General features: G+C 36.9%; 1 protein-coding gene across 1 annotated transcript; it reads right to left on the bottom strand.

The window, feature by feature from the left end:
- Positions 1 to 466: 466 nt before the first annotated feature.
- Positions 467 to 23,492, bottom strand: LOC140160555 (uncharacterized). The gene is made up of 9 exons (XM_072183799.1): positions 23,216 to 23,492; positions 18,317 to 18,443; positions 11,470 to 11,523; positions 10,188 to 10,312; positions 7,253 to 7,367; positions 6,253 to 6,390; positions 6,024 to 6,165; positions 5,293 to 5,483; positions 467 to 1,105 (listed from the first exon to the last, which is right to left on the bottom strand). Exons 1-9 carry the CDS (start codon positions 23,338 to 23,340, stop codon positions 1,034 to 1,036), a joined length of 1,089 nt encoding a protein of 362 aa, XP_072039900.1. The 5' UTR covers positions 23,341 to 23,492; the 3' UTR covers positions 467 to 1,033.
- Between the last annotated feature and the right edge of the window lie 1,292 nt (positions 23,493 to 24,784).

Raw genomic sequence — 24,784 nt, 5'->3', positions numbered from 1 at the left:
ACATCTTCTAGAGAGCCAATCCGTTAAAATCTTATGCCGCATACCTGAAACTGTTTTAAGTTACGGCTTCTGTGGTTCTTCATTCCTTTTTTCAAAAAGTCACATCACAACAATTTAGACAGGAGTATTTTATTATCTAAATATTTGAAGTTTTCTATGAACATTAGTGAAAACGGTGTAAAAAAAACTATTAACATTTATAATTTTAAGGGGGGTACTACACCTGTGGTAAATTTAGACTATTTTTGCATTTTTCTCAAAAAATAATAACACACTGGTAACAAAAGTTATGTATATTATTGGGGCAAGGAATCCAATTACTACACTGAAATTTCAGTGGCTCAAGACAAGCGGTTCAGTATATATGATAGGAAATGAGGTACATCCTAGCCGTACCTTATTTCTTATCATAAATAACGAACCGCTTGTCTTAGGTCACTGAAATTCCAGTGTAGGAACTGGATTCCTTGCCCCTATAATATACAAAACTTTTGTTACCACTGTGTCATTAGTTTTTGAGAAAAATGCAAAAATAGACACAAATTTATCGAGGGGTGTAGTACCCCTTAATGGTGAATAAATAACGTCAAATAAATAATCTTCAAATCCTTACCATATTTCATCTAAATAAACTATCGTTTGGTCTGTAGAATTTTAGAGTTTTGTTCAAGTGATAAGTGATATCCTATATATTTAGTCTCTATTTCTAACTGTAGGGAACTGATTTTGCTGAGATCGATGTTTTTAACAAGATATCGTCTGGCGAAAATTATTTCAAAAACCTCTCTTGGAATACACCCTTGTTTACGGCGATAACGTTGAAATATTTTGCACCGTAGCCAGAAGAGGAACAATGAGTACAGTAGCCACCTCTCCATCCATCTAGTTCCAAAACATTCCTCAAATCTGTCCAAAACACCAATCCACATATTCCTAAAATTCCACTAACTTGGCCAAAGATCTCCCTAAGTTTCCCCAAATCCACAAAACACCCATTCAGCCCTCCCCCAGTAAACATTGGTAAAATTCTTGACTACGCGCGTGGCCGTAACGTGGAGTGTGCAAGTTTTGGATGACGAACAAGTCCGGATACCATATCGCTGACCTGCAAAAACAATGGCAAACACACTTGATTATCACAAATTTGGAACATGCGAAGCTTTTTGGTACAAATTGATTACAAACATTGAACTCAAACCTAGAACGTTTGCAGTTTTGAAGTACAAATCGATTACCACAAACTTGGAACTCCGCAGACGTGGTACAAATCGATTACCACAAACTTGGAACGTTTGCAGTTTTGATGTACAAATCGATCACCACAAACTTGGAACTCCGCAGAACAAATCGATTACCACAAACCTGAAACGTTTGCAGTTTTGATGTACAGATCGATCACCACAAACTTGGAACTCCGCAGACGTGGTACAAATCGATTACCACAAACTTGGAACGTTTGCAGTTTTGATGTACAAATCGATCACCACAAACTTGGAACTCCGCAGAACAAATCGATTACCACAAACCTGAAACGTTTGCAGTTTTGATGTACAGATCGATCACCACAAACTTGGAACTCCGCAGACGTGGTACAAATCGATTACCACAAACCTAGAACGTTTGCAGTTTTGATGTACAGATCGATCACCACGAACTTGGACCTCCGCAGACATGGTACAAATCGATTACCACAAACCTGGAACGTTTGCAGTTTTGATGTACAAATCGATTACCACAAACTTGGAACTCCGCAAACGTGGTACAAATCGATTACCACAAACTTGGAGCTCATGGAAAGTTTGCAGCTTTGTGGCTACATAAACAAGTATTCCTGAAAAAAATTGGTGTCAGTTCCAATTTACAATTTAATTATTATTTGAATGTAATGTTAAAGGAGTGTTTCGTGATCTTAGCATCCTCTTTTTATGACATTTTTCAGTACATATCCACGAAAAAAGCCTATTCCCAAAATTTCAGTTGATTCCGATTTTGCGTTTGCGAGTTATGCATGATTATGTGTATTACACTGCTCCATAGACAATGCGTTGTAATTTCGTTCAAATTTCACGATATCTTTGCAAAACGAATTAATCTGCAAGAAATATTTTGTACATAAACATTATGTAGCCAGAGGTTTCCAGTGATATAAAAATCTCAACTTTTTTTGAGAAAAGTGGGGGATGAGGCTGTGGATCACGAAATGCCCCTTTAAAGAGAAGTTTTGCACTGTAGCGCTGACAAGAACATGAGTGGGTAGTTCATATATCATTAAATAGGCCCACATATGTTTTGGCGCAACGTCAGCCTTCTATTCTTCAAATCTTTTCAGAGGGCGCACCACCAAATCACTCCACGATTTATGTACCAGTGAAATTCGGTTAAAATAGTCCACCGCTTATTTGAGCTTTATTTTCAAAAAGATAATTGTCAAAATTCGCCAGTTTTCAAATAATTTGCTTCTGGCAAGTGTCTACATGAAGGAATCTGAGAAAAAATCCCAATATTTTATTTCAGAGGTGAAGTTTTGGCGCAAATTTGAACAACGTCCGGTGTCAAAAATGAGTGATTTTTAGGTTTAAATTTGAAATGGAGCCTTGATCTTTGGTTCGAGTTGTATTTTTTCTTGAATGTATTTTATGCTTTCTCTCCCCACCAGCTCCAAGTACAGATAAAATACAAAAAGCTGAAAAAGGAAAAAAAAAAAGATGTTGACACCGTCGGTGCCATTATCACGTGACTGTAGAAAAATGCTGTTGCCACCAGATATAGGCTAATTAAAACAGCGTATTACTATCAAGACTTATGTTTGAAAGCTGTCCTCAGATCGATGCGTGAAGTTTCCAGTCCATCACACTACGTGCTCTATATATTAGTCCATGTCGATATTATCAAGACAGAGAGATTGCGTCTGATGACGTCATCTGTCAAAGTCGTTGATGATGAACCGGCGGTAACGGCGTCTTATTTTAAGCTTATTGTTAATTTTGCACCTTCAAACCGTACAAACCATTTCAAAAGTTAGGTCTTTATAGTAGGAAACTTTCTTTAGCGGGGGCACCATGTCAACAATGCCTAGAAAAGTTGCTTTTTGCCTTGTAAAGTACGTAATTTTCGGCATTTCCTGGTATAAGGTCGATTCGGCCCAAACCAATTCGTCCACAGTTGACTTGGTCATATGCCAATTCATGCATTGGCCCCAAGCTAAGTCAGCCACAAACCAATTCGATATCGACCAAAAGGGATAAACGATTTAATATGTTAATGAATATATGTGACCGTCCATCACGAAACAGTTGTAAAGTCGGCTGGCGGTCAATTTTGTTTTATTTCGTGTTTAGAAAATATATCATAAGCTTTAAAATGAAAAATCATTTGACTCCAAACGATATCCAGAAGTAAAAAACAAGGGGGTTAAGTGCACAACGTACAAAAAAGTGACTACCGGGTATATCTCATTAACCGATGATCCTACAGATATGCGACCACTGACTTTTCTGTTCCTTTTTGACATATGGCACGACTCTCTACGATATTTGGTAAAAATTTAAAAAAAGTGACTATATCATCTTATTTACCAATGATCCTACAGATATGCGACCACTGACTTTTTTTTTGTTCCTTATGACTAAGGGAAAAGTTTGACATATCTCACGACTCTGTAGGAAATGATGTACATCATCATCATCATACATCATCATTTTATTTTAATACAAATCGACATACAAAATATATATAAAAGACACAACATTTGAATGAGGAGATGCTCAAAAGGCCTGAAGCGAGCGCCCCCTTACACTGCCTTAAGTTACAACATAAAATTACACAAAGCTAACAAATAAAAGAAAGAGGAGAAGAACATGCAAAGAAAGAAGCAATATAAATATTTATAACATTTCATATAGACATTCCACAGTTCACAGAAGAAATTGATAGTTGGGGTGGAGATGGGTGGGGATGGGTGAGGTCATTAAATAATGCCTAAATATTAGATGTAATTTTTTATTAGACTTTTCTTTATTTGTAACTTAAACTGGTTTACTGATTTTGCCATCTTTATATATTTATCAGTAATATTCCATTTCCTAGGACCGGCAGCTCACGAGTTGTGAGGGCCACAATAACTGCGGCTACGTACCCGGGCTACGTATAGATACGCGAACGCTGACTTTTTTTGTTCTTTATGACCTGAGGAAAAGTTCGACATATCACACGACTCTTTAGGATATTTGGTTTAAAAGATAGAGGGTTAAGTGCGCAAAGTACAACGAATTCGTTTGTGACCGAATGCAACACATCAAGGCATCTAAATATACAGATTTGGTGTAAAAACAACGGTTATGGAGAAAATCACGAAATAGTTTTGGCCAACTTTTTTGTACATCAATATACAGGGTTCGAATTAGCATGTGGGCGAATTGGTTTGGGGCTGAATTGACGAATAGTATTGATATCGATATTGATATTTTTACCCACGTGATATTTCGATATGATGATTCGAATTGTCACGTGATCGTCAAACCTGTACTAAAGGTGTCAGTTCTGCAGGAACTGACACAAAAATTCTGATATAAACGTTAAGATTTCTTTAAATTTGATTCAAGGATCTGTCAAATTGAAAACAGAATCAATAATTGTTTTATGTTGTTATCAGATTATGTTGTACTGTATGCAAATACACACTTCCCATGTGCAAGAATATCCTGCCGTGTTCTTTTTTAGTAATAAATGACGTTGTTTTTGTACTGGGCGACCAAAAAAATCCTGACAGAAGTATCATGTATTTGTTATTCATATGCACTACTGATACCTTCCGCTAGAAAAGTGACGAACATCATTTGAACCTAATACTATAATAGGCATTATTATTTCAATCTTCAACTCTTCTCCAGCGTATCTATGGCTGGTTAGTGCGTCGCACAAATATTACGAAGGTTGCTGGTTCGAATCCGTAACAACTGTTTGTACTTATATAATGTGTAAATGTTTACATGTTTGAGCGAAGTGCTCCTTCATCCTACTAACTTCCTGTGAATATTTTTAATATGTATATAACGAGGGCTTAGACCAAGAACTAGCTATGTCCACAATTACATGTTACTCATTTCGGCAACAAATGGGGTATGTAAATGGTAACTTGCGTCTAACTAACCATGCTAACTGTTATACCCCAAAGTCACTTGCATTTATTATGGAAGGCAGAATTAACCATCTATTTGTTGCCGAAATGAGTAACATGTAATTGTGGACATAGTTAGTTCTTGCTCTAAGCCCTCGATAATTTCATTCACAAACCTCATTACTTGTCACCACAAGACATCCAGCTTCTCCCATTCCCTCCGTTTTCATCATGATGTCTTTTTCATCTAACCCACGACAAGCATCTTCTACTAAAATGGTTCTAAATCCTAACTGACAAGCATCCAATACAGTGTAGTCGACGCAGATATCTAATGCGAGACCGCATACATACAGATCTGTTATATCTGATATAAGACGTGATTCATTTCATTAAATTATTGTCGGATTGTTACGGGATTATATAAAAGGCACTAGTGTTGTCGGTAAAATTGGATACCGTGGATGTTCATTTAATTACTATCATTAGTTGATTTTCTAACATCCATGATTTGGTTATTTTGGTATAGTCTCCTCCGCAGCCAGTTTGGTTACTGGCTGCTGTGGATTTGGTATGACCACGTACATTTATGTATTAAACTGTAACACATAGTGTTTGTTCCGCAAACACATTTAGATAAACAAATAGATTTTGATTTGATGTATCTATTGATGTATATCATGTATATAGGACTAGAGTAGCAGCCGGGAATAGCATTAACTCTGCATTTTAATGTACGTCTTTCACCCGACATCCTTTTTCCTGACATCTTTACTTAACATTTTACCTTTTGCAAGACTAGTGTTAAAAGTCCATTCTGCGCTTTGTAAGAGTGTATTAAAATATTGCCAATGTATTTATAAAATTACGTCGCTTTTTGACACCCGAACATTTGACACAGACATACCTTGGTCTTTTAGTTGTTTTATTAACCACGCAGGCCCCGATGTGTTATTATTGGGTTCTAATTCTGGAGTGGGGTTAAGTACCGAATAATTGTCCTTCTCTGGATTCATGCCTTTGTAAGCTTTGATATGATCCTTATGTACCTGAAAGTGTACCACAGTTAAACTGTTATCCTCCAGTGAATGATATAATTAGGAAAAGAATGTTATCAAATATTTATATCCACTTACTTGCAAATCTGTGTGAAGTTCTGCTCCAGATGAATTTTGAATACAATGTTTAGGCCACAAAGTTTGCCTATAATATGGTTCCCCATTATGTCCGGCAAAAACAACTGTGTCGAATTGTTTTGCTACTTCAGCGGTAATCTGTGTATAAAAATATTACCAAATATGAGAAAGAGTGGACATATAAGTTTTCTTGGTTTTTATTCAATATGTGTGGTTCGTTTATTGAGATGTAATGTCTAACAAAAAGACATATACACAGATTCGGTTTCAAAATTAAATTTTATACGCTTCTGCACGTTGAGACATGACTTTGTGTCTTACATTTGAATGCGTTACACACCGACATCGCCCGGTTAATAATTACACTAAACAGCAAGACGATAACTCTTTGGATACCGGGTTTGAAAATGATGAATATCTCCCGTAAATGATTTCGTATAAAGAAGCCAGATGTGGTTCCTTGCACTTGAATATATATTTTTAACAGATATGATAGTCGTTAGTTTGCGCTTTGAGATACTAGCTTGCGTCTTGAGTCCAAAACTGACAATAATTTAGATTTATATGTGCCGAATTATATAGCGCAGTGTATACTGTATAGGCCAATCGTGAAGGTAGTCTAAAACCATATGACCTATGATGTACCATGCTCGACTAACACACAGCGAGGACAGTAACCGGGCTAATCGGGGCTATTGTCAGTAGCCTTAGTCAGATGTCCTTCGGCCCATGATGCGACACAAAACTATTAAACAGGTCGATATAAAATGGCTATGTGTGGCGGTGGATTCAACCTATCATGGCGATTTCTGCCATGAAGATATCGGGGCGATGACACTGTGCGTCATGCACAGAGACAATCATGACTGTGGGGTCTAATGTGGGGTAGTGTCTCAAAACAGCCTTGTCTCAAAACAGATTTGTCTCAATTGCAAGACAGTATTTTCTAAGACACCAATTTTACACTGTATACTAGATCATTTTCTAACCATGAACTTACTGGACTTGCAGAATCAAGTTTTCTTGAGTGAAGATTCTCATAAAATGATATGTGGTTGTCGGGATGCCAGTCATGGGAAAAGATGACTATGTCAAACTCTACCGTTTCTATCAACCTGCGAAACATAAGAAACATAAATTATACCAATCGTGAAAATGACAGACAAGGGTGTTCAGTTTGTTGTTCGAACTTGTCAATGGTTCTTTTTTCCATAACACGTCTTGTAACGGAAGGGCTCTTTGGATGTTCTTCCCATTTAAACGTCTTTTGCCCTTATTTAAAGATGGGGTCCAAAACAAGAACCACGTACCGCGAAATTTGGATATACAACAAGCTAAAACTATGAAACAACAACGACATGCCGTTTTCATTATCGACACCCCGTCACCCAGTAGAAAAAGCCCTTCACCCTTAAGGTTACTCTTGCTTTCTAGCCCTGCGGGGCCCTTCTATTAGGGTCCCACTTAGGAGTCGTCGGCATCTGGCCTGCAGGGCCATGTGGCTTTCAAGTTTTTGTTGATACAAGGCCCCAGTATCAACAAAAAACATCAAGGCCGCGGGGCCGGTAGGCCTGAAGCCGGCGACTCCCATATACAACGACTAATTCCTCCAAGTGGGACCCCAATATAAGGGGCCCGCATAGCAAGAAAGCAATAGTAACCCGTAACATCGACCAACAGTAACATGTAACATTGCACCAACAAATGGCCCTATTTATGCCGTATATTCAGTGCGATATGGACTGAATATCGAATGTGACAGTGCGATATAGACTGAATATTAGAAAGACCAGGTATATATAGCTAAGTACACTCATAGAAATGACTTGTTCGCCTTGTTGGCGCAATTCAAAAGGAGTAAGTTTGGACAACTCAAAAATAGTGTAAAAGTTGCCATAACAAAATTCATTTTAGTTATCCGAACTTAAAAAATGCTGAAAAAGCTCAAAAAGTTCCGTCAACTAATCAACTTTGTTGGCATTACTTAAAAAGTTGATGTAAGTCGTTGCGTCAACTTTTTAAGTAATGTCAACTTCTGAATTCAAGTTCAGGGAACTTAGAAAATAAACAAGGTTCAAAGAACCAATTAGTTGAGTTATTGTAACTCAACAGGTAAGTTGATGTAACTCGTTCATATTAAGTTACTGGTACTTATTGTTTTGAGTTATTCCAATTTGGTACTTTGTTACTTAATTCACGTAATTGGATCATTTTCGGCACAATTAGCAGTATTCAAATATTTATTTTTGTAATCAGTGCAAATTTTTGTATACTATAGCACACCAAAAGTATGCTAACCTAGGCTAGTTTCATTTTCTGAGTTGTAACAACTCAATATAAAGTAAGTGCAAATGAGTGCGACCAACATAATGATATCGAGTCAGCGTTACTCAAAATTGTACGCGTTGGCATTACTCGGAAAGTTGACGCAACGACTTACATCAACTTACTGAGTAATGCCAACGAACATTTTCTATGAGTGTAATGAAGTCTATCAAGTGATATCAAAGAAAGTAACAACATTTTGCTAACAAAATCAACTTGTTGGGGTGGTAATCAGCATCGTGGTAGTTGTCGTCTGCAGGGTGTAACAATAAAATTTGTACAATTGCATTTTGACTTCTCAGGAAAAAACTTAAAAAGTTATGGCACAAAAAATTAATGTTATATGCAATACAATTAGTAAGATCTTGGCTAAAAGAAGACGTTTAGTTGGTTTCTTTACTAGCTTGGGTTCAAAAGATTAATTAAATCGTCCAGAAAACGTGTTGGGCCACTTTTGCCATGTTTGCGCTTATCAAGTTTGAACCGCGTAGATATGCTTATCGTGCATTAAACATCAAAGAACTGACACAAAAGAATTATAAGTGGTGTTTCTTCATATAATTAACATGAACTTAATAATAATATGATATTTCTTTACAATCTTTAAATGAAGTCATGAAATTACTTTCAAATTATCTTATAAATAAAGTAATTTCTCATATCCCTGAGATAGCATTGGTAAAACTGAGAACAGTATTTGCATCCATATAATACAAAACAATTAAATTTTGAAACTAAGTTCAGCTGGGCTTCTAGCTGTTCTGGGGTGACCACTATTGCCAGCATAAAACAAATTCTACCTACTTCTCATAGTTATATGCAATAATATTGTATGCCTTGATGGAAGACGTGAGTTTGGAAAATGAGCTATAAACAATCTGATGGTTTCTGCTTGACTCAATGTGCTACCGAATGTCACAACCATAAAAATACGCTCTTCCAACGTGAATTCGGGTTGAAGTTGTTGAGCTGCATCCACGATTTCTAGTAAATGAGGTTGTTATGTCAGTGCTTAGTTGTGACTTTCAAAAACTCAAGGAGATATTCTATTATGTAATCATTTCTACCACTTCGAATACCCCATTGTTTAAAACTACCTATCATAAGAGCACCACTCAACTGGTCCATGGTTCAACTCTATTCAGTCACTTTTGTAACACTTAGACAAAAGTGGCCCAAGCGGTTTTAAGACTAAGTTACATAATTGGCCATATCTTCACTTGTATACTGTCGATTTTATTGGAACAAAGCCTATCTGGTGGCTTAAGAAATTATCTTGATAGACATATAAATATCAAACCAAAAAATAAGCGGCGTAATTGTGTCATTCTATTTTCAAAATTGTACAAATTTTATTGTTACACCCTGTATGTTGATGTTGATGTTGTTGTTGCTGATTGATGTTGCTGCTGTAGCTGCTGCTGCTATGATGATAATGATGATGATGATGATGATGATGATGATGATGATGATGATGATGATGATGATAATGATGATGATGACGACGATGATGACAATGTCGACGATGATGATGATGATGATGATGATGATGATGATGATGATGATGATGATGATGATGATGATGATGATGATGATGTGGGGCAACTCACTTGTTGATGACTGGCACCACCTCTTCACCGTTTTGTTTAGCTGGAGCATTCTTCAGGGCTAACGAACCACTTATGAAGTCATTCTGCACATCAACTACCAGAAAAGCACTTTTGGGTCTCAAAATCTGTTACAGTGTTATAATTATTAGAGATGAATTAATTCCGTTAAAGTTCTTTGTCACGACCAGAGGAAAAATTACGTTTTTCTGCTTACAGTTTCGGCAGAAACCTTCAGGCTTTCTCAAAGCGTTGATGTTATTGATCCATCTGTTTGGAGCGGGAATCTTACCGGATGTTATTGTCTCCAACATTGGTCTTGAGCAGAGGGTCGAAATATATGTGACTCAAAACGAATGTCTCATCGTCTCTGTTCATGGTGTTGTCTCCTCCTCTCTTGCGAATCCATACTGATTCCTTGACCCTTCTTGCCAAGGAGATGAATAAATAACATCAACGCTTTGAGAGAACTAGAAGGTTTCTGGCGAACACGTATTTTATTTGATGCAACTTTTATGTGTCTCAAAGAACAATAGAGTCACGTTGGACATCAGGCCCGTAGCTAGAGTAGGGAAAAGGAAGTGGAGGCTCCCCACTCCACCGAGGTCCAAACCACTCAGCCAAAATACTAGTACCCCCAGATCCCTAAAATGTTGCCCCAAACAAATCACCAAAGTAACCCAAAGATCCACTTTTTCAAAAATCTGTCCAATCCCCTCAAATCTCATCATATCATGTAAAATTGAGATATCGTAAACGTCACATATATAAAAAAAAAAAAGGAAAAAAAAGCGCAGTGATTTATAGTGCGCTACGCACAGGCACAACGCCTAGACGTTGATCCACAAGCCTCAGCACACTTTACAGGTTGTCGCTGACCACTACGGCCCACATCATACCATAAACCATATAACAACAATTCAGGGACTTTGCTGCTACAAGAGCACACACCCCAGACATTCTACAAATAACCTTCGCAACCGGGATCAGCTCCCCGAGTTTCGTACATGTTACAACGAGACAATTAGCAGTAAGTTCCTTGTCCATGGGAATTTCAAGCTAACTCAATTTTTCCACGAGATCGTACTAGGCACCGCCTGGGTTCGAAACCCGCAACCTCTCTCACCATAGTCGAACGCCATATCAATGGAGCTAACTTGACTGCAGCTTCTGGAGCTAACCCTATCGAGCTCCCTACCCAAGTTAGGTCCTAACCCTAATTGTGCTCAAAGAGAGCTAAGCCTAAGTGTTGGCGAAATCTCAATGTTGCAAGTTCATTGCTTACCGGTTTTATCCAACTCTTCCACATGTTCTCAAATATTTTTTCGTCTACTTCTTTCTATAAACAAAACAAAGCGAAGTGCGTAAGATATCGTATCTTAATGGCTGACATTGAGATATACATGAATATTCAGATATTCAAGTTTCTTTCTTTTCTTTTATTCGCCGGATTAGCCGCGCAATTGGATGAGGTTGCACTTTATTTGGAAAACATATTACAGATTCACCTCATGCCTAAACACATTTTGTCAGACATGAGACATTTATATTCAAATGTTTGTGGTAAATGTTTCTATAAGTATATAAAATGGTTCGATTTTTTGAGAAGAAGTGCAGTTTGGTGTGTCAACGAATGAAAACAGAGGTAGTCGCAAAGGTATGTTTTAGGAGACATTGTTTGCTGATAGGGAAGCTGTTCAGGAAACTTTTTGAGTTCGTGTTTATACACATTACACACAGTACGTGAGCCTTAAAGTTGTTGAAAGAACAGAATGAGAAATCAGATATCAATTTATTGGATTATATGTCTCCAATTTTAAGCATAGGCTTAACAGAGCAACTGATATCGCCAAAGAAAAGTTGAAACAGGGTCAGGCCAAAATGAAACGATGGTATGATAAACATGCCAGGGAAATAGTGTTCAAACTAGGTGATATAGTTTCTGATACTGTTTCCAATTCCAGGACACCCATTGCAACCCAGATATCATGTCCCATGTGAGGTAGAGTCAAAAGTGGGTAAAGCAGATTATATTATCAAGACTTCCGTAAAATGGTAGACGCAAGAGCAGGCAGTTATGCCACACAAATATGCTCAAAGAGTAGGCCTATGTTGAAAGAAGTGATAGTGGCATTTAAAAACTGTGTGTACAGCAAAACAAGCCAATAATGCAGACAAATATGCCGATGTAGTCAAACTCGCCAATGTAGACCAAAGTAAAGATGACAATTCTGATGTCACATTTTGACCAGGATAATGAGCTGGAGCACCAAGAATATACTAAGTAATGTAAAATTGAACAATTCTGATGTGCTGTATACAAACTTAGACCAAAAGTTAGGTCATCTTTCTCAAGACTAACAAAGTCAAATTGCAAATTTGATTCACAAATTTGACAATATATTTCCTGATACGCCAAGTAGAACAAATGCTGCATTACATAATGTAGATGCTGGTGATACAAAACCAATCAAGCAGCATCCTTACAAGTTACAGCATTGTACAGAGTCAATTCATTGAAAATGGAACATCTAACAAATGAAATCAACAAGCTAGACATCAATGATATCATAGAATCAAGTAGTACTAGCCCGGTCCCCGCACTCCGTGCATCGGCGGGTATCCATGCTCGTCGAAAATTTCGCGAAATAAGGTGTGTTTTCAGATGAAGAAACGCGATTCGCGAAACACACAACAAAAGGGGTGTTTTTTCAAACCACGTGTTCGCGAAATTGAAAAAAAAAGGGTATTTTCATCGAGCAGCCTACGCATTTCTGCCAGAAAAAGACTAGAACACTGGTATTATTAGAAATATTGTTCGTGTTTTAGCGAAAATAGGGGTATTGCCGAAGGGCAAATAATTCGCGAAGTCGCTAAAAATAGGGGTGTTTTTCCCCTAAAAAATTCGCGAAATGAGATGCAAAAGGGTATGTTTTTAAAGTTCACCGACAAGCATGAATACCCGCCGATGCACGGAGTGCGGGGACCGGGAGTACTAGTAGTAAACGGAATTGACCGTGTATCCTAGCCTCATGGTTCATACAGATTAGTCGCAGACATGAGAGCTGCAAATGTTCATTCAAAGACAGACTCGTATCCTATTCCGAGAATTTATGAACTGGGAATGCAACATTTGTTACCAAATTTGATCTGTTGAAAAGGTACTGGCAGGTTCCACTCACAGACTGTGCCAAAGAGATTTCTGCTTTTTTGTACATTGGTCTGTACCACTACAAAGTTATGCCATTTGGTTTGAAGAATGCCCCTGCAACTTTCCAGAGAATGGTAAATCAAATTGTGGCAGACATAGAGGGTTGTGAAGCGTATAGATGATTTGATTGTTTACAGTCAAACTTGGGAACAACACATGGAACAAGCTGGAACAACTCCATCAATTGTTTAAGAAGCTGTCTGAAGTACAATTAGCAGTCAATCTGGTGTAAGATACCACAGTCACATACTTGGGCCATGTTGTAGGTCAAGGTCATGTGAAACCTATCAAAGCCAAAGTTGAAGCAATTGAGCAATACCCTTACACCTGTAAAAAAAAGAAGGCACTCATGAGATTTCTAGGTAAGGTTGGCTACTACAGAAATTTATATCCAAAGTTCTATGACTAATTTGATGAAGAAGAATGCAAAGTTCATTTTGATTTGGTTAGCCAAAGTTGAAGCAATTGAGCAATACCCTTACACCTGTAAAAAAAAGAAGGCACTCATGAGATTTCTAGGTAAGGTTGGCTACTACAGAAATTTATATCCAAAGTTCTATGACTAATTTGATGAAGAAGAATGCAAAGTTCATTTTGATTTGGTTAGAGCAGTGTGAAAATGCTTTTCACAAGGTCAAGTCAAAACTCATGAGCACACTGATTGCACCTGTTTTGCAGGAGTGGAGGTGGAGGTGTTGTGATGCAAAAGGGTGAAGATCATCCTATATATTATTTTTCAAAGAAGTTCAACAAGCAACAGAGAAATTACTCCCATTGTTGAAAAGGAGTGTCTGGCATTGCTATTAATAATATTAGCATTGCTACATTTCAATGCGACGCAGTGTGTTTGGGTATACTACGGTATACCCCAGCTGGGTATACCCTGTCCTTTTATTCACAGACCACAATCCACTCACCTTCATCAACAGGATTAAGAACAAAAACTAACGAGTACAATCTGGACATCAAACATATTATTAAAAGACAATGTAATGGTTGATGCCTTTTCCAGAATTGCATAACAAAGGTAATCAAACAAATAAGCAAACACAAATTCCATTAAACATGTTAAAAAGGAACTTGTGTGTGACAAGTAGTCACTGTGTAAGAGTTAAACACTCAAAGTTGACTCTATAATAATTAAAATTGATGCAAAAGAATAAAACATATAAGAAAGTTTCCATTAAATTTAACTTTCTTCTTTTAAGGGGGAAGGTGTGATGTGCCCTGAATAATTTAATTTGATCGTTTATCTTTGTTTACAATTTAAAATTGGGAATCCCCATTTTCCATGTAATCACAGTAAACAAATTCAGGATTATTTATGGATGGGGAATCCCCGAGAATGTAAGGTGGATATGACATCATATTGGATATGCCCCAGGAAATGTTGTAAATGTGAAATGTTTATGTTTACAATTGGTCTTGGGAATTTCCAGATTACGTCATATGTTGTGAATGAAGTAATGGGCTATTAATGGAATGGGGCATTTAGGTGCTTAGTATAATAAGAAAATTGTAAATACAATTCTTTACAGCTATACATGTTGTTGTGGGCTAGTTAATGTGCTTACAGTCCATATACCTTCAAAGAAAGGAAATTGCGAACCAGACATATCTTATGTAGTCAATGTGCCACTATCCAGTAATAACGGAGAAGATCTAGAATACGTCAAAGTGCGTATCTCTTCCAAGAAAGGAATATATTCTTCTATCGACTTGTTTATGAAACAACACATCTGTTAATGTGAGTGGAAACAGGGGACTGCATGCGAGCCAGGCCTGTTTTACATCAGAAATTGTGTGAAAGGTGAAAAGAGCATCATTTTGGAGATTGTCATCTGTGCGAGGATTTAAATGCAAAGGATATTAAAGTCGTCAGTAGACTCTGCTGAAAAGTGATTTTCGCAGAACAAGTGAATCAGGATATACATCAGAACTTAGTAATCAACAACAAAACGAACGCCGCTGGTTAAGTAGCATTCATAATTATATGTATATATTTGATTGACTACAAAGTGCATGTATTTATGTTTATGTATCAGATCATCACAAATCATAGTTACTTTATTTTTGATTAAAGATTCAGATATTGTTAACTTTAATCAAACAGTGTGTTTTGTTGTGAATTTGGGCAAAAGGTGTTTTTGGCATTAAGTCATCAACGACTCGTACCAATGGTCTTTTCTAAATACTTCATTTATTGAGAATGTTCATGCCTGCCGAATTTAAATTGATAGGTTCTGCAACGGAATGCGGAACTCCTTCATCTCGAAAGAATAGTTTTCATATGTTTCCTCAAGTATTCTTTCCAGCACTTCATTACTACGTCTGCAGCAGGGATTTCTTTAAGCATTTTGCTGAAAGGGTATTTTCAAAAAAAGTTGACCCTTTCAATTGTGATTTTTCCTCTGAAGGAGCCAAAAACATTGCCCTAGGGGTATTTTTATAATACTATTTTTGAAGACATTTTTAACAATATGTGTGTTTTTGGAGCCATAGATGTAGATTTTTTGCCAGGGGGATGGTCCATACAATCATCCCCAATGTTGACGGCTGTATGTGGGTTTCTGACCAAATTAACCTCATATTTGGTCATTTTAGTCCCAAAAGTGCAAATTGTTGCGCGCTTAGTGCGAATTTATTCCACTTTTGCACCATATTTCAACAGTTTAGCTTCAAAATGGTAAAATTTTCTGTACCATAAACTTATTCTTTCGCCAAAAGGTGCTGGTTTCACTATACTTCAAGACATTTTTTCACCCCCCCAAGTCAATAAGAAATATACGCCACTTTTTGGAGAAGTGGCGGATCTAGAGCTAAAGCAGTCAGAAGGGGGTGGGGCAATTTTAAAAGAAAATAATAACATTTAAAATAATAATAATAATAAAAGAAGTAAGAAACTTGTGCAAAATGAAGACCTAATTGAAGCAATTTGGTGGATCATTTTGGCACTATTAATGTGTAAAATTTTAGTTTAAAAAGCCGAACATTTGTGAAATGAGCAGTCCATGGAGCCTACAAATTGTGTTAAACATAAATTGGCAAATGTCGAAAGCAGAAGTGAAAGTGGCCGTTTGTTTATCAACTACGCAGGGTGATGTTCCCCCCTCAGAACTTGGAACATTTGCAAAATGAAGACCTAATTGAAGTGATTTGGTGGACCATTTTGGCACTATTACTGTGTAAAATTTAAGTTGAAAAGCCGAAAATTGTAAAATGACGGTCCATAAAGCCTTCGATGTCACGTTTTCCCTTATTAGGCCTATAAATTGTGTTAAACATAGGGCCTAAATTGGCAAATGTCGAAAGCCAATGCGAAAAGGGTCACTTGTTTATCCACTAGGCATGGGGGTGTCTAAGGGGGATGTTCCCCCATGAGAGGGAATGTTTTGCAAAATTAAAGTCCAATTGAAGACATTTGGTGCATCATTTAAACAGAAAAAAGGACCCGAACCCAATTTGCAAGATTTCAAATTGACCCTCTGCAATTTTACTAATCACCAAAACATGCATGGATCGATGCTGACAAAATGTGATGGGCCCTACATATCGGGAGTAGGTCCTAAATGCCAAAAGCCGAGAATAAATGCACAATATCGGGTGTTTCTCTATTCAAATCTTGTCAATATCTGAACGCGTACGTTTTCAAGATTTTGTACGCATTGGACTTTGGGACTTTGGATTTGAAGGAGTCAGCAAAGTGCCTGAACGCGTAAATACGCGTGTTTTGTGCGTTAAAGAAAACCCTGGTCTGCAGCTGTTTGTTTGGCGGCTTCTTGCATGTATTTGCGCTAGCGCTCTTTCACCGGTTTTCGAACGCTAGAAGAGTTCATCTCAGAGGATGTATTTACATTCCCATAACCCAATGGGGTTTCTGACCTTGGTATGTCTGGCTTTTGTACACATGTGGCACAATTGACCATACCTTGCATTGGGATTGTGTGCAAATATCTGGTGTTTTCATCCTTTTATTTAACATTCAAAACATTGAGACTTGTGAATAAAAATTAATGCAGTGTGACATTAAGAATGTTTTCTATAAGAAAATCCAATTTAATTTGATAAGTCTCAACTATTAGCTCGTTGGCTGCCATTTTAAAATAACCATTTTGTGTGTGTGTAATGGGGACTTTGCCTTTAAGATTAGGTTATATTGATCATATTTCCCAATCATATAGTGCATACTGCATTGTAGGAATGCCTTTAAGCCTCTTCTGAGTTCATCTGGAAATTTGCGTCTTCCATCGCCAGAACCTCCTTTTCAAGCATTTGTTGCTTTTACCCATTTCAGTGTTTTTTCTTGATACTTTTTATTCAGTTTGTAAATTTAAGTAGCTGAACCTATTTTGTGCGATCGTGTTGTTCATCATTAGGAATCCAGCTAGCCTTCCATGATGGCATGTCGTGATACTTCTTCAGGGAGTCCCCTGACGCCTAGGCAACACAATATTAGTAATGTATAAATATGGCCTCGAATGGGCCATCGTTTCATGCTTGCGCGAAATGCAGTGGGTTTATCGAAACAAATGACTGTGATCAGTCCGTTGATAATAAATTCAGGGCCGGATTTACAATAGCGCCAGATGGGCCCGGGCCCAGGGCCCCAAATTGTGGGGGCCCCAAAAATTGCCCTGTGCAGTGTGCATCTTCCATTTTAGCCAAAATAGCCTACAAAAATTGCACAATTTGCGCAATGGCCATTTATATAGTAAAATCAGCTTCAATTTGGGCTAAAATAGTTTAAAATTGCAATGTTTTCGCGCGCTTCGCACGCAAATGTCCTAGTAAACTCTAAAAACTTGGCCATTTGAGTGCACATGCCTTCCCCGCGGTGCGTTTGGGGCCTCCAAATTTTGGCCTGGCCCAGGGCCCCAAAAAAGGTAAATCCGGCCCTGAATAAATTGATAGGAAATCTTACTTGTTTGACGAAGAGTTGGAGTATTTTGTCAGTGTCTTGGTTTGTCCATTGTTGGTCACAATCATCATTCGATGACAGCAATTGACAACACAAGTGGTGAAACTCTTCATGATTTAAAATCCCATCTCTAGAAGAAAAAATAGGTTTGAATTATTATTAGTAGTAGTTGTAGCAGCAATAGTAGTAGTAGTAGTAGTAGTAGTAGTAGTAGTAGTAGTAGTAGTAGTAGTAGTAGTAGTAGTAGTAGTAGTAGCAGTAGCAGTAGTAGCAGTAGCAGTAGTAGTAGCAGCAGTAGTATTATTATTATTAGTAGTAGTTGTAGTAGTAGTAGTAGTAGTAGTAGTAGTAGTAGTAGTAGTAGTAGTAGTAGTAGTAGTAGTAGTAGTAGTAGTAGTAGCAGTAGCAGTAGTAGTAGTAGCAGTAGCAGTAGTAGTAGTAGCAGTAGCAGTAGTAGTAGGGATGTCACAGTGGCTGCACAATTATTCTGCCACACTGTGCATGCAAGCATAACAGTAAATTGAAAAGCGCGCGCATCAAAGTTGTTCAATTTTGGCAAACATCCATGTCGAAAAATTAATTTCCTCATATGTGCTATTTATCACAATTGTTTGAATTTTTAATATATGGTGTGTGAAACCTTTCTGTGACTACCATCGGGTAATCTTTTAAAATAAATATTCCTTCGTTTAAGAGCTACTACCTGTTTTTATGGATTGTTGAAGATCCCTCATAAGTCAATAAATATAGGCCTTTTGAAATAAAATAAAAAAAGACCTACCGCCATTTAGCTGAAATACTAATCTTTCTTAGCATGTAAATTATTTCCGTCGACAACGAATGGCACACTTGAGGCAAACGACTTGAAACATAACATTATCAAAGTGATTTTAAAGGGGAGTAATATTCCAAACCACAATAGCTCTTAGCCATTGTGTGTGTCCAAGGCCACACCATTTTTGTATACGCGGTATAGTGGAATGGCGGTTCCTTTTACCATTTGTCCTCCCATGTTAATCCAGATAACAAAATGTTAATTTAAAGTCTCATTGCAAATGAATTTTTATTTTTACTTTTCGGATTTGGCTTTGAACAATGGTGACACATACCATGTTTACAGAAAAAAATGAAAATTCTATTCCAGACACCGTCAAAATGTCAAACGTTGTATTTTTGTATTATATTTAAGGGCATTTCGTGATCCCCCTACTTTTTTCAAAAAAATGTTGATGTTGTTCAATCAATCTTTATTATACAAGCAGGCAAAACAACAAAGATTGTATACAAATGCCCAGGACATGTACCAGGGTCAGCAAAGTTGACCCGGATCAGTGGCGTAGCCAAGGGGACTAGTCTTGTCCCCATTGCCCCCCCTGTGGGATGGTGACCGCCCCTGACATTTAAGACTTTTTGTGTTTCTGACCAAATTTACATTATATTTTGCCATTTTAAAGGGGCATTTCGTGATCCACAGCCTCATCCCCCCACTTTTCTCACAAAAATTTTTATATCACTGGAAACCTCTGGCTACATAATGTTTATGTACAAAATATTTCTTGCAGATTAATTCGTTTAGCAAAGATATCGTGAAATTTGAATTTCGCTCTGGTGCACCAGAACGAAATTACAACGTATTGTCTATGGAGCAGTGTAATACACATAATCATGCATAACTCGCAAACGCAATATCGGAATCAACTTAAATTTTGGGAATATGCTTTTTTCGTGGATATGTACTGAAAAATGTCATAAAAAGAGGATGCTAGGATCACGAAATACTCCTTTAACCTTCGCGCGCATTTGTAACATTAACTGATTTTGTCACCAAAAGGTGCCCCCCTTAAAATTTGTCTTGTCCCCCTTTGCCCCCCCCCCCTCCCCTCTGAAAAAGTGCTGGCTACGACACTGACCCGGATACAGTGCAGGGCTGCACGCAAGACAACGAATTAAAACACAAAACATAGGCCTATTCAAAACAAGGCAATATTTTATATCACTGGAAACCTCTGGCTACATATTTATGTACAAAAAAATATATTTCTTGCAGATTAATTCGTTTAGCAAAGATATCGTGAAATTTGAATTTCGTTCTGGTATAGGCCTACCAGAACGAATTTACAACACATTGTCTATGGAGCAGTGTAATACGGTACACTCGCAAACGCAAAATCGGAATCAACTGAAATTTTGGGGAAGCTTTTTTCGTGGATATCTACTGAAAAATGTCATAAAAAGAGGATGTTAGGATCACGAAATACTCCTTTAAGTAATTAACTGCAGTTTCTTTATTCAATATCATAACCATAACAGGTTCATACTTGACAAATTTATGATGAATGCAAAGACTTTCATTAAATATTTTCTAAAAAACCAAAATTGCTCATGCCTAATTTACATAATAATATCATGAATACATAATTAGCTGTAATTAGTTAGTTTGCATAATTAATAACTTTTTGTGTATTTTTTGTTATCAAATGAAAGAACTTTGTACACTTTGAAAGAAATTTGTGCCAAAAAAACCGCACACTGATATCATGTACGGTTTTCTATTGGCATCAATTTTGCAAATTAATTAGCTAAACTTAGTCATTTTTACAGCTTTAATTTGTCTGCAGATTGACCGAAATTGCTAAAATAGTATATTTGGTTAATTTATTATAATTGTTCAATGATAGATTTTTTAATTATGTTTTCTTTGACGAAGTCAGAAAAGATAGGCATTTAACCTGTGATACTTAAATTAACGCTACTTTTTCAAGCAAGCGTCCAAATAAGCCTTCAAATCTCGAAATGTGCCAATTTTGTCATTATAGCCATTTGTGGCAGGATTTCATTCCATTTATGAGCATCTTAAAATACATCACAATGCATTGGCCGATTTCAATTCCGTTTTTTTTTATTTTTGATGCTTTAAGGGATGGGGTATGATTCGTATGAACGTTTGACAAGTATTTATTGTGGGACATTAGAGCACATCAGACATATCGAATTGTATTCTGAATACGAAGAATGTTCTTCTGATATCAAATGATTTTGATTTTTGAAATTCGCAATGTAATACACATTTTATGGCAAATGATTAAAATTGGTATTTTGATATTTAACAGTACTCGAAGTAAACTTTATAAATCTGATGATCTATACTTAAAGTGTATGTATGTGGGATGAAAAGCCGACGATCAATTGAAAATTTTGACCTTTCGTATTGAAGATATGGATTTTTTTCCCAAAACACCCAAAAAAATTAGGTCTTTTGGGGAAAAATCCATATCTTCAATATGAAAGGTCAAATTTTTCAATTGATCGTCGGCTTTTCCTCCCAGCTACATACACTTTAAGAATATATCATTAGATTTACAAAATTTACTTCAAGGACTGTTATATTATATCAAAAATATGAAAAATATCAAATTTTAATAATTTGTCATAACATTTGTATTATATCGTGAATTTCAAAAAATGAAAATTATTTGATATCAGAAAGACATTCTCCGTATTCAGAATGCAATTCGATATGTCTGATGTGCTCTCATGTCCCACAAAATATACTGTCGAAATGCTCAAAACGCTCATTCCAGATCCCTTAATAAAGCTCATTCATGTAGAAACATTAAATAACGTGTTTCTGATGCGCTTATATTTGATTGAGGTGATATGTCTACTAGTAGTAGTAGCAGTAGCAATAGCAGTAGCAATAGCAGTAGCAGTAACATGCAAACTATAAATAACAGCTATCTTGGCTGCGGGGTATTTTGGTCGATTTCCAAACCCTGGCTTCAAACTCGTCATTTTCAGAAGAAAAATACAATATGAATTTTACAGCACAGACGATACTGGTTTCACTTTACATAGGGCCTTGGTAATCAGTATTTATTGGTACAATTTCAAATATTCGCTAGCTTTGTGCGCAATTTTGGAAACCGTTAAGTTAACGGGTCACCAGTTCGACTTTGTAGTTTTGACAACTTTGGAAGTGAGAACCAGGGGTTACGGATGAGTAAAAATAGATTATTTCACTCTAAAACGATTGCTTACAGTGATCACTCTATAATGGATAATGAAACGCTCTGTAAAGAGTTATATTCACTCTTAAATTCACTCTTCACTCTGGAAAGAGTGACATTCACTCTGGAAAGAGTGATATTCACTCTGGAAAGAGTGATATTCACTCTGGAAAGAGTGATATTCACTCTGGAAAGAGTGATATTCACTCTTAAATTCACTCTTCACTCTGGAAAGAGTGACATTCACTCTGGAAAGAGTGATATTCACTCTGGAAAGAGTGATATTCACTCTGGAAAGAGTGACATTCACTCTGGAAAGAGTGATATTCACTCTGGAAAGAGTGATATTCACTCTGGAAAGAGTGACATTCACTCTGGAAAGAGTGATATTCACTCTGGAAAGAGTGATATTCACTCTGGAAAGAGTGATATTCACTCTGGAAAGAGTGATATTCACTCTGGAAAGAGTGATATTCACTCTGGAAAGAGTGACATTCATTCTGGAAAGAGTGATATTCACTCTGGAAAGAGTGATATTCACTTTAGAAAGAGTGACAGTCACTCTGTACAACGATGGTTATTACGCATGCATTGTCGTATGAACCCGCCATTATATCTTCGCGCTGAAATCAAATCAATGCAAATAACTGCAACTTTTAATTTCGGGTATTTAATAGTACTTTTAATATTTTGTTAATATTGAACAACATTGGACTAATGGGGTATCAAAATGCGCCTAAATACACCATCGTTCGTCCTATGTTAAAATGTTGTGAATACGATAATAGTTCTGAAGCTATATAATAATAGGCCTAGGCGTACTAGGTATTAATACTTTTTAATTACGTCTTTACTTGATCCGTTGAGCCATTTAAGCAAATTATTCCAAACTTACCCGTCCCTATCAAAATATCGAAAACATTCACGTTCCTCTGGTGCAGTTCCTATCCCGTTTGCAACTGCGTGTTCACTTCGTTTTGTGACGAAATCATCAAAGTAATTCTCTGGCTTGGTAGTCATTTCTTCCTTGCTCGTTCTACCAGCTTTGATGTCTTATTTCAGCAAAATGAATAACGCAGTTGGTGATAATTTTTATATTTGCTTAAAACTATCATAGCAGAACATTTGTCCTTTACATGTACCTGTATTCTGTATAGTGCATGTGACGTTCAATGCAAATGAGACTAATCATTTCTATACTTTCAATTCCGTTCTGGTACATTCCAATTCACAATCGCAATAGTAGTAAATATAAAAGGTCATTGTTAACATCACCATTTCGGTCTACTTCAGACTTCCGATTCTAGAAAAATACAGTACTAAATTTTTAGGATTAAATATTATCCTTCTTTGCCAAAAGAAACATAGCTAAATCCTAAGCATTAGGCTATAGTTAAAAGGGCATTTCGTGATCCACAGCCTCACCCCCCCACTTTTCTCCAAAAAAGTTGAGATTTTTATACCACTGGAAACTTCTGGCTACATACCAAAATTTCCTGCAGATTAATTAGTTTAGCAAAAATATCGTCAAATTTCGTTCTAGTATAATACCAGAACGAATTTACAACAGTGGCTTGTGGAGCAGTATATTACACATAATCTAGACTGGCCCCCAGTCTCGGTTCGGTTCTATCTCAGGATAATGTAACAATAAATAATTACATAATGCCCTATGAAAAAAAATGCCAAAGTCCTCTACCCCCCCTTATTTTGTTCAATGCCAAAAACCCATTCCTCTTCATCCACAAATCGACACTAATTACACCCACCACAGTCAACCATGCAGCAATATAGAAATATACTCGTATTATAAGTGAACGCGAAAGTCCATTGAGCGCTGTATTGGGTTGATTTTTAATGCTATGTAATCTACATTACCAGTCGTTCTCCATGGACCCGAGGGAGGGTCTACACATAATCATGCATAACTCGCTAACGTAAAATCGGAATCAACTCAAATTTGGGGAATAAGCTTTTTTCGTGGATATCTATTGATAAATGTCATAAAAAAGGATGCTAGGATCGCGAAATCCTCTTTTAATTGGCCTACTAACTGGCAATAAAAGTCAAACTTAGTAGTTTTGCAATATGGTGGGGAAATGTGCCCAAAACGTGCAATTTCTCATGTTTCCTTGCAATTTGCAGCCACACAGACCTAATTCAAAAAGTCCGAATCACTCAGAATCTTGAGTAGGCCTATAGGCAAGTAAGAGTCCATATATAATTTTAAGGGGTCAGTCACCCACCTTTGCAAAGTGTTTTGTTGTGGGCTCGGCACATCAGACACACTAAATTGCATTCTGAATACGAGGAATGTCCTGATGATATCACATAATTTTTATTTATTTTTTTGATTCGAGATATAATACAATTTAACAGAATTTAAAAGAATCAATACAGATCAGGAAGAGGGGGCGAGGAGTAATGAACAGAGACGAGGGGGTCTACAAATTGGTTTTGACAA

Source organism: Amphiura filiformis, chromosome 9 (genome assembly GCF_039555335.1).
Source record: "Amphiura filiformis chromosome 9, Afil_fr2py, whole genome shotgun sequence".
Lineage (NCBI taxonomy): Eukaryota > Metazoa > Echinodermata > Ophiuroidea > Amphilepidida > Amphiuridae > Amphiura > Amphiura filiformis.
The sequence above is the reverse complement of the archived record's forward strand: the minus strand, read 5'-3'. Positions and strand labels throughout refer to the sequence as shown.

What these genes read in the sequence shown, in the direction of transcription:
- LOC140160555 (XM_072183799.1), bottom strand. Translation starts at nt 23,340, where the DNA reads ATGACTACCAAGCCAGAGAATTACTTTGATGATTTCGTCACAAAACGA. An exon ending in CGATATTTTGATAGGGACGG is followed by an intron (nt 18,444 to 23,215) that starts GTAAGTTTGGAA and finishes TTTTTCTTCTAG; the next exon opens with AGATGGGATTTTAAATCATG. An exon ending in GTGGTGCCAGTCATCAACAA is followed by an intron (nt 7,368 to 10,187) that starts GTGAGTTGCCCC and finishes TATGTTTCGCAG; the next exon opens with GTTGATAGAAACGGTAGAGT.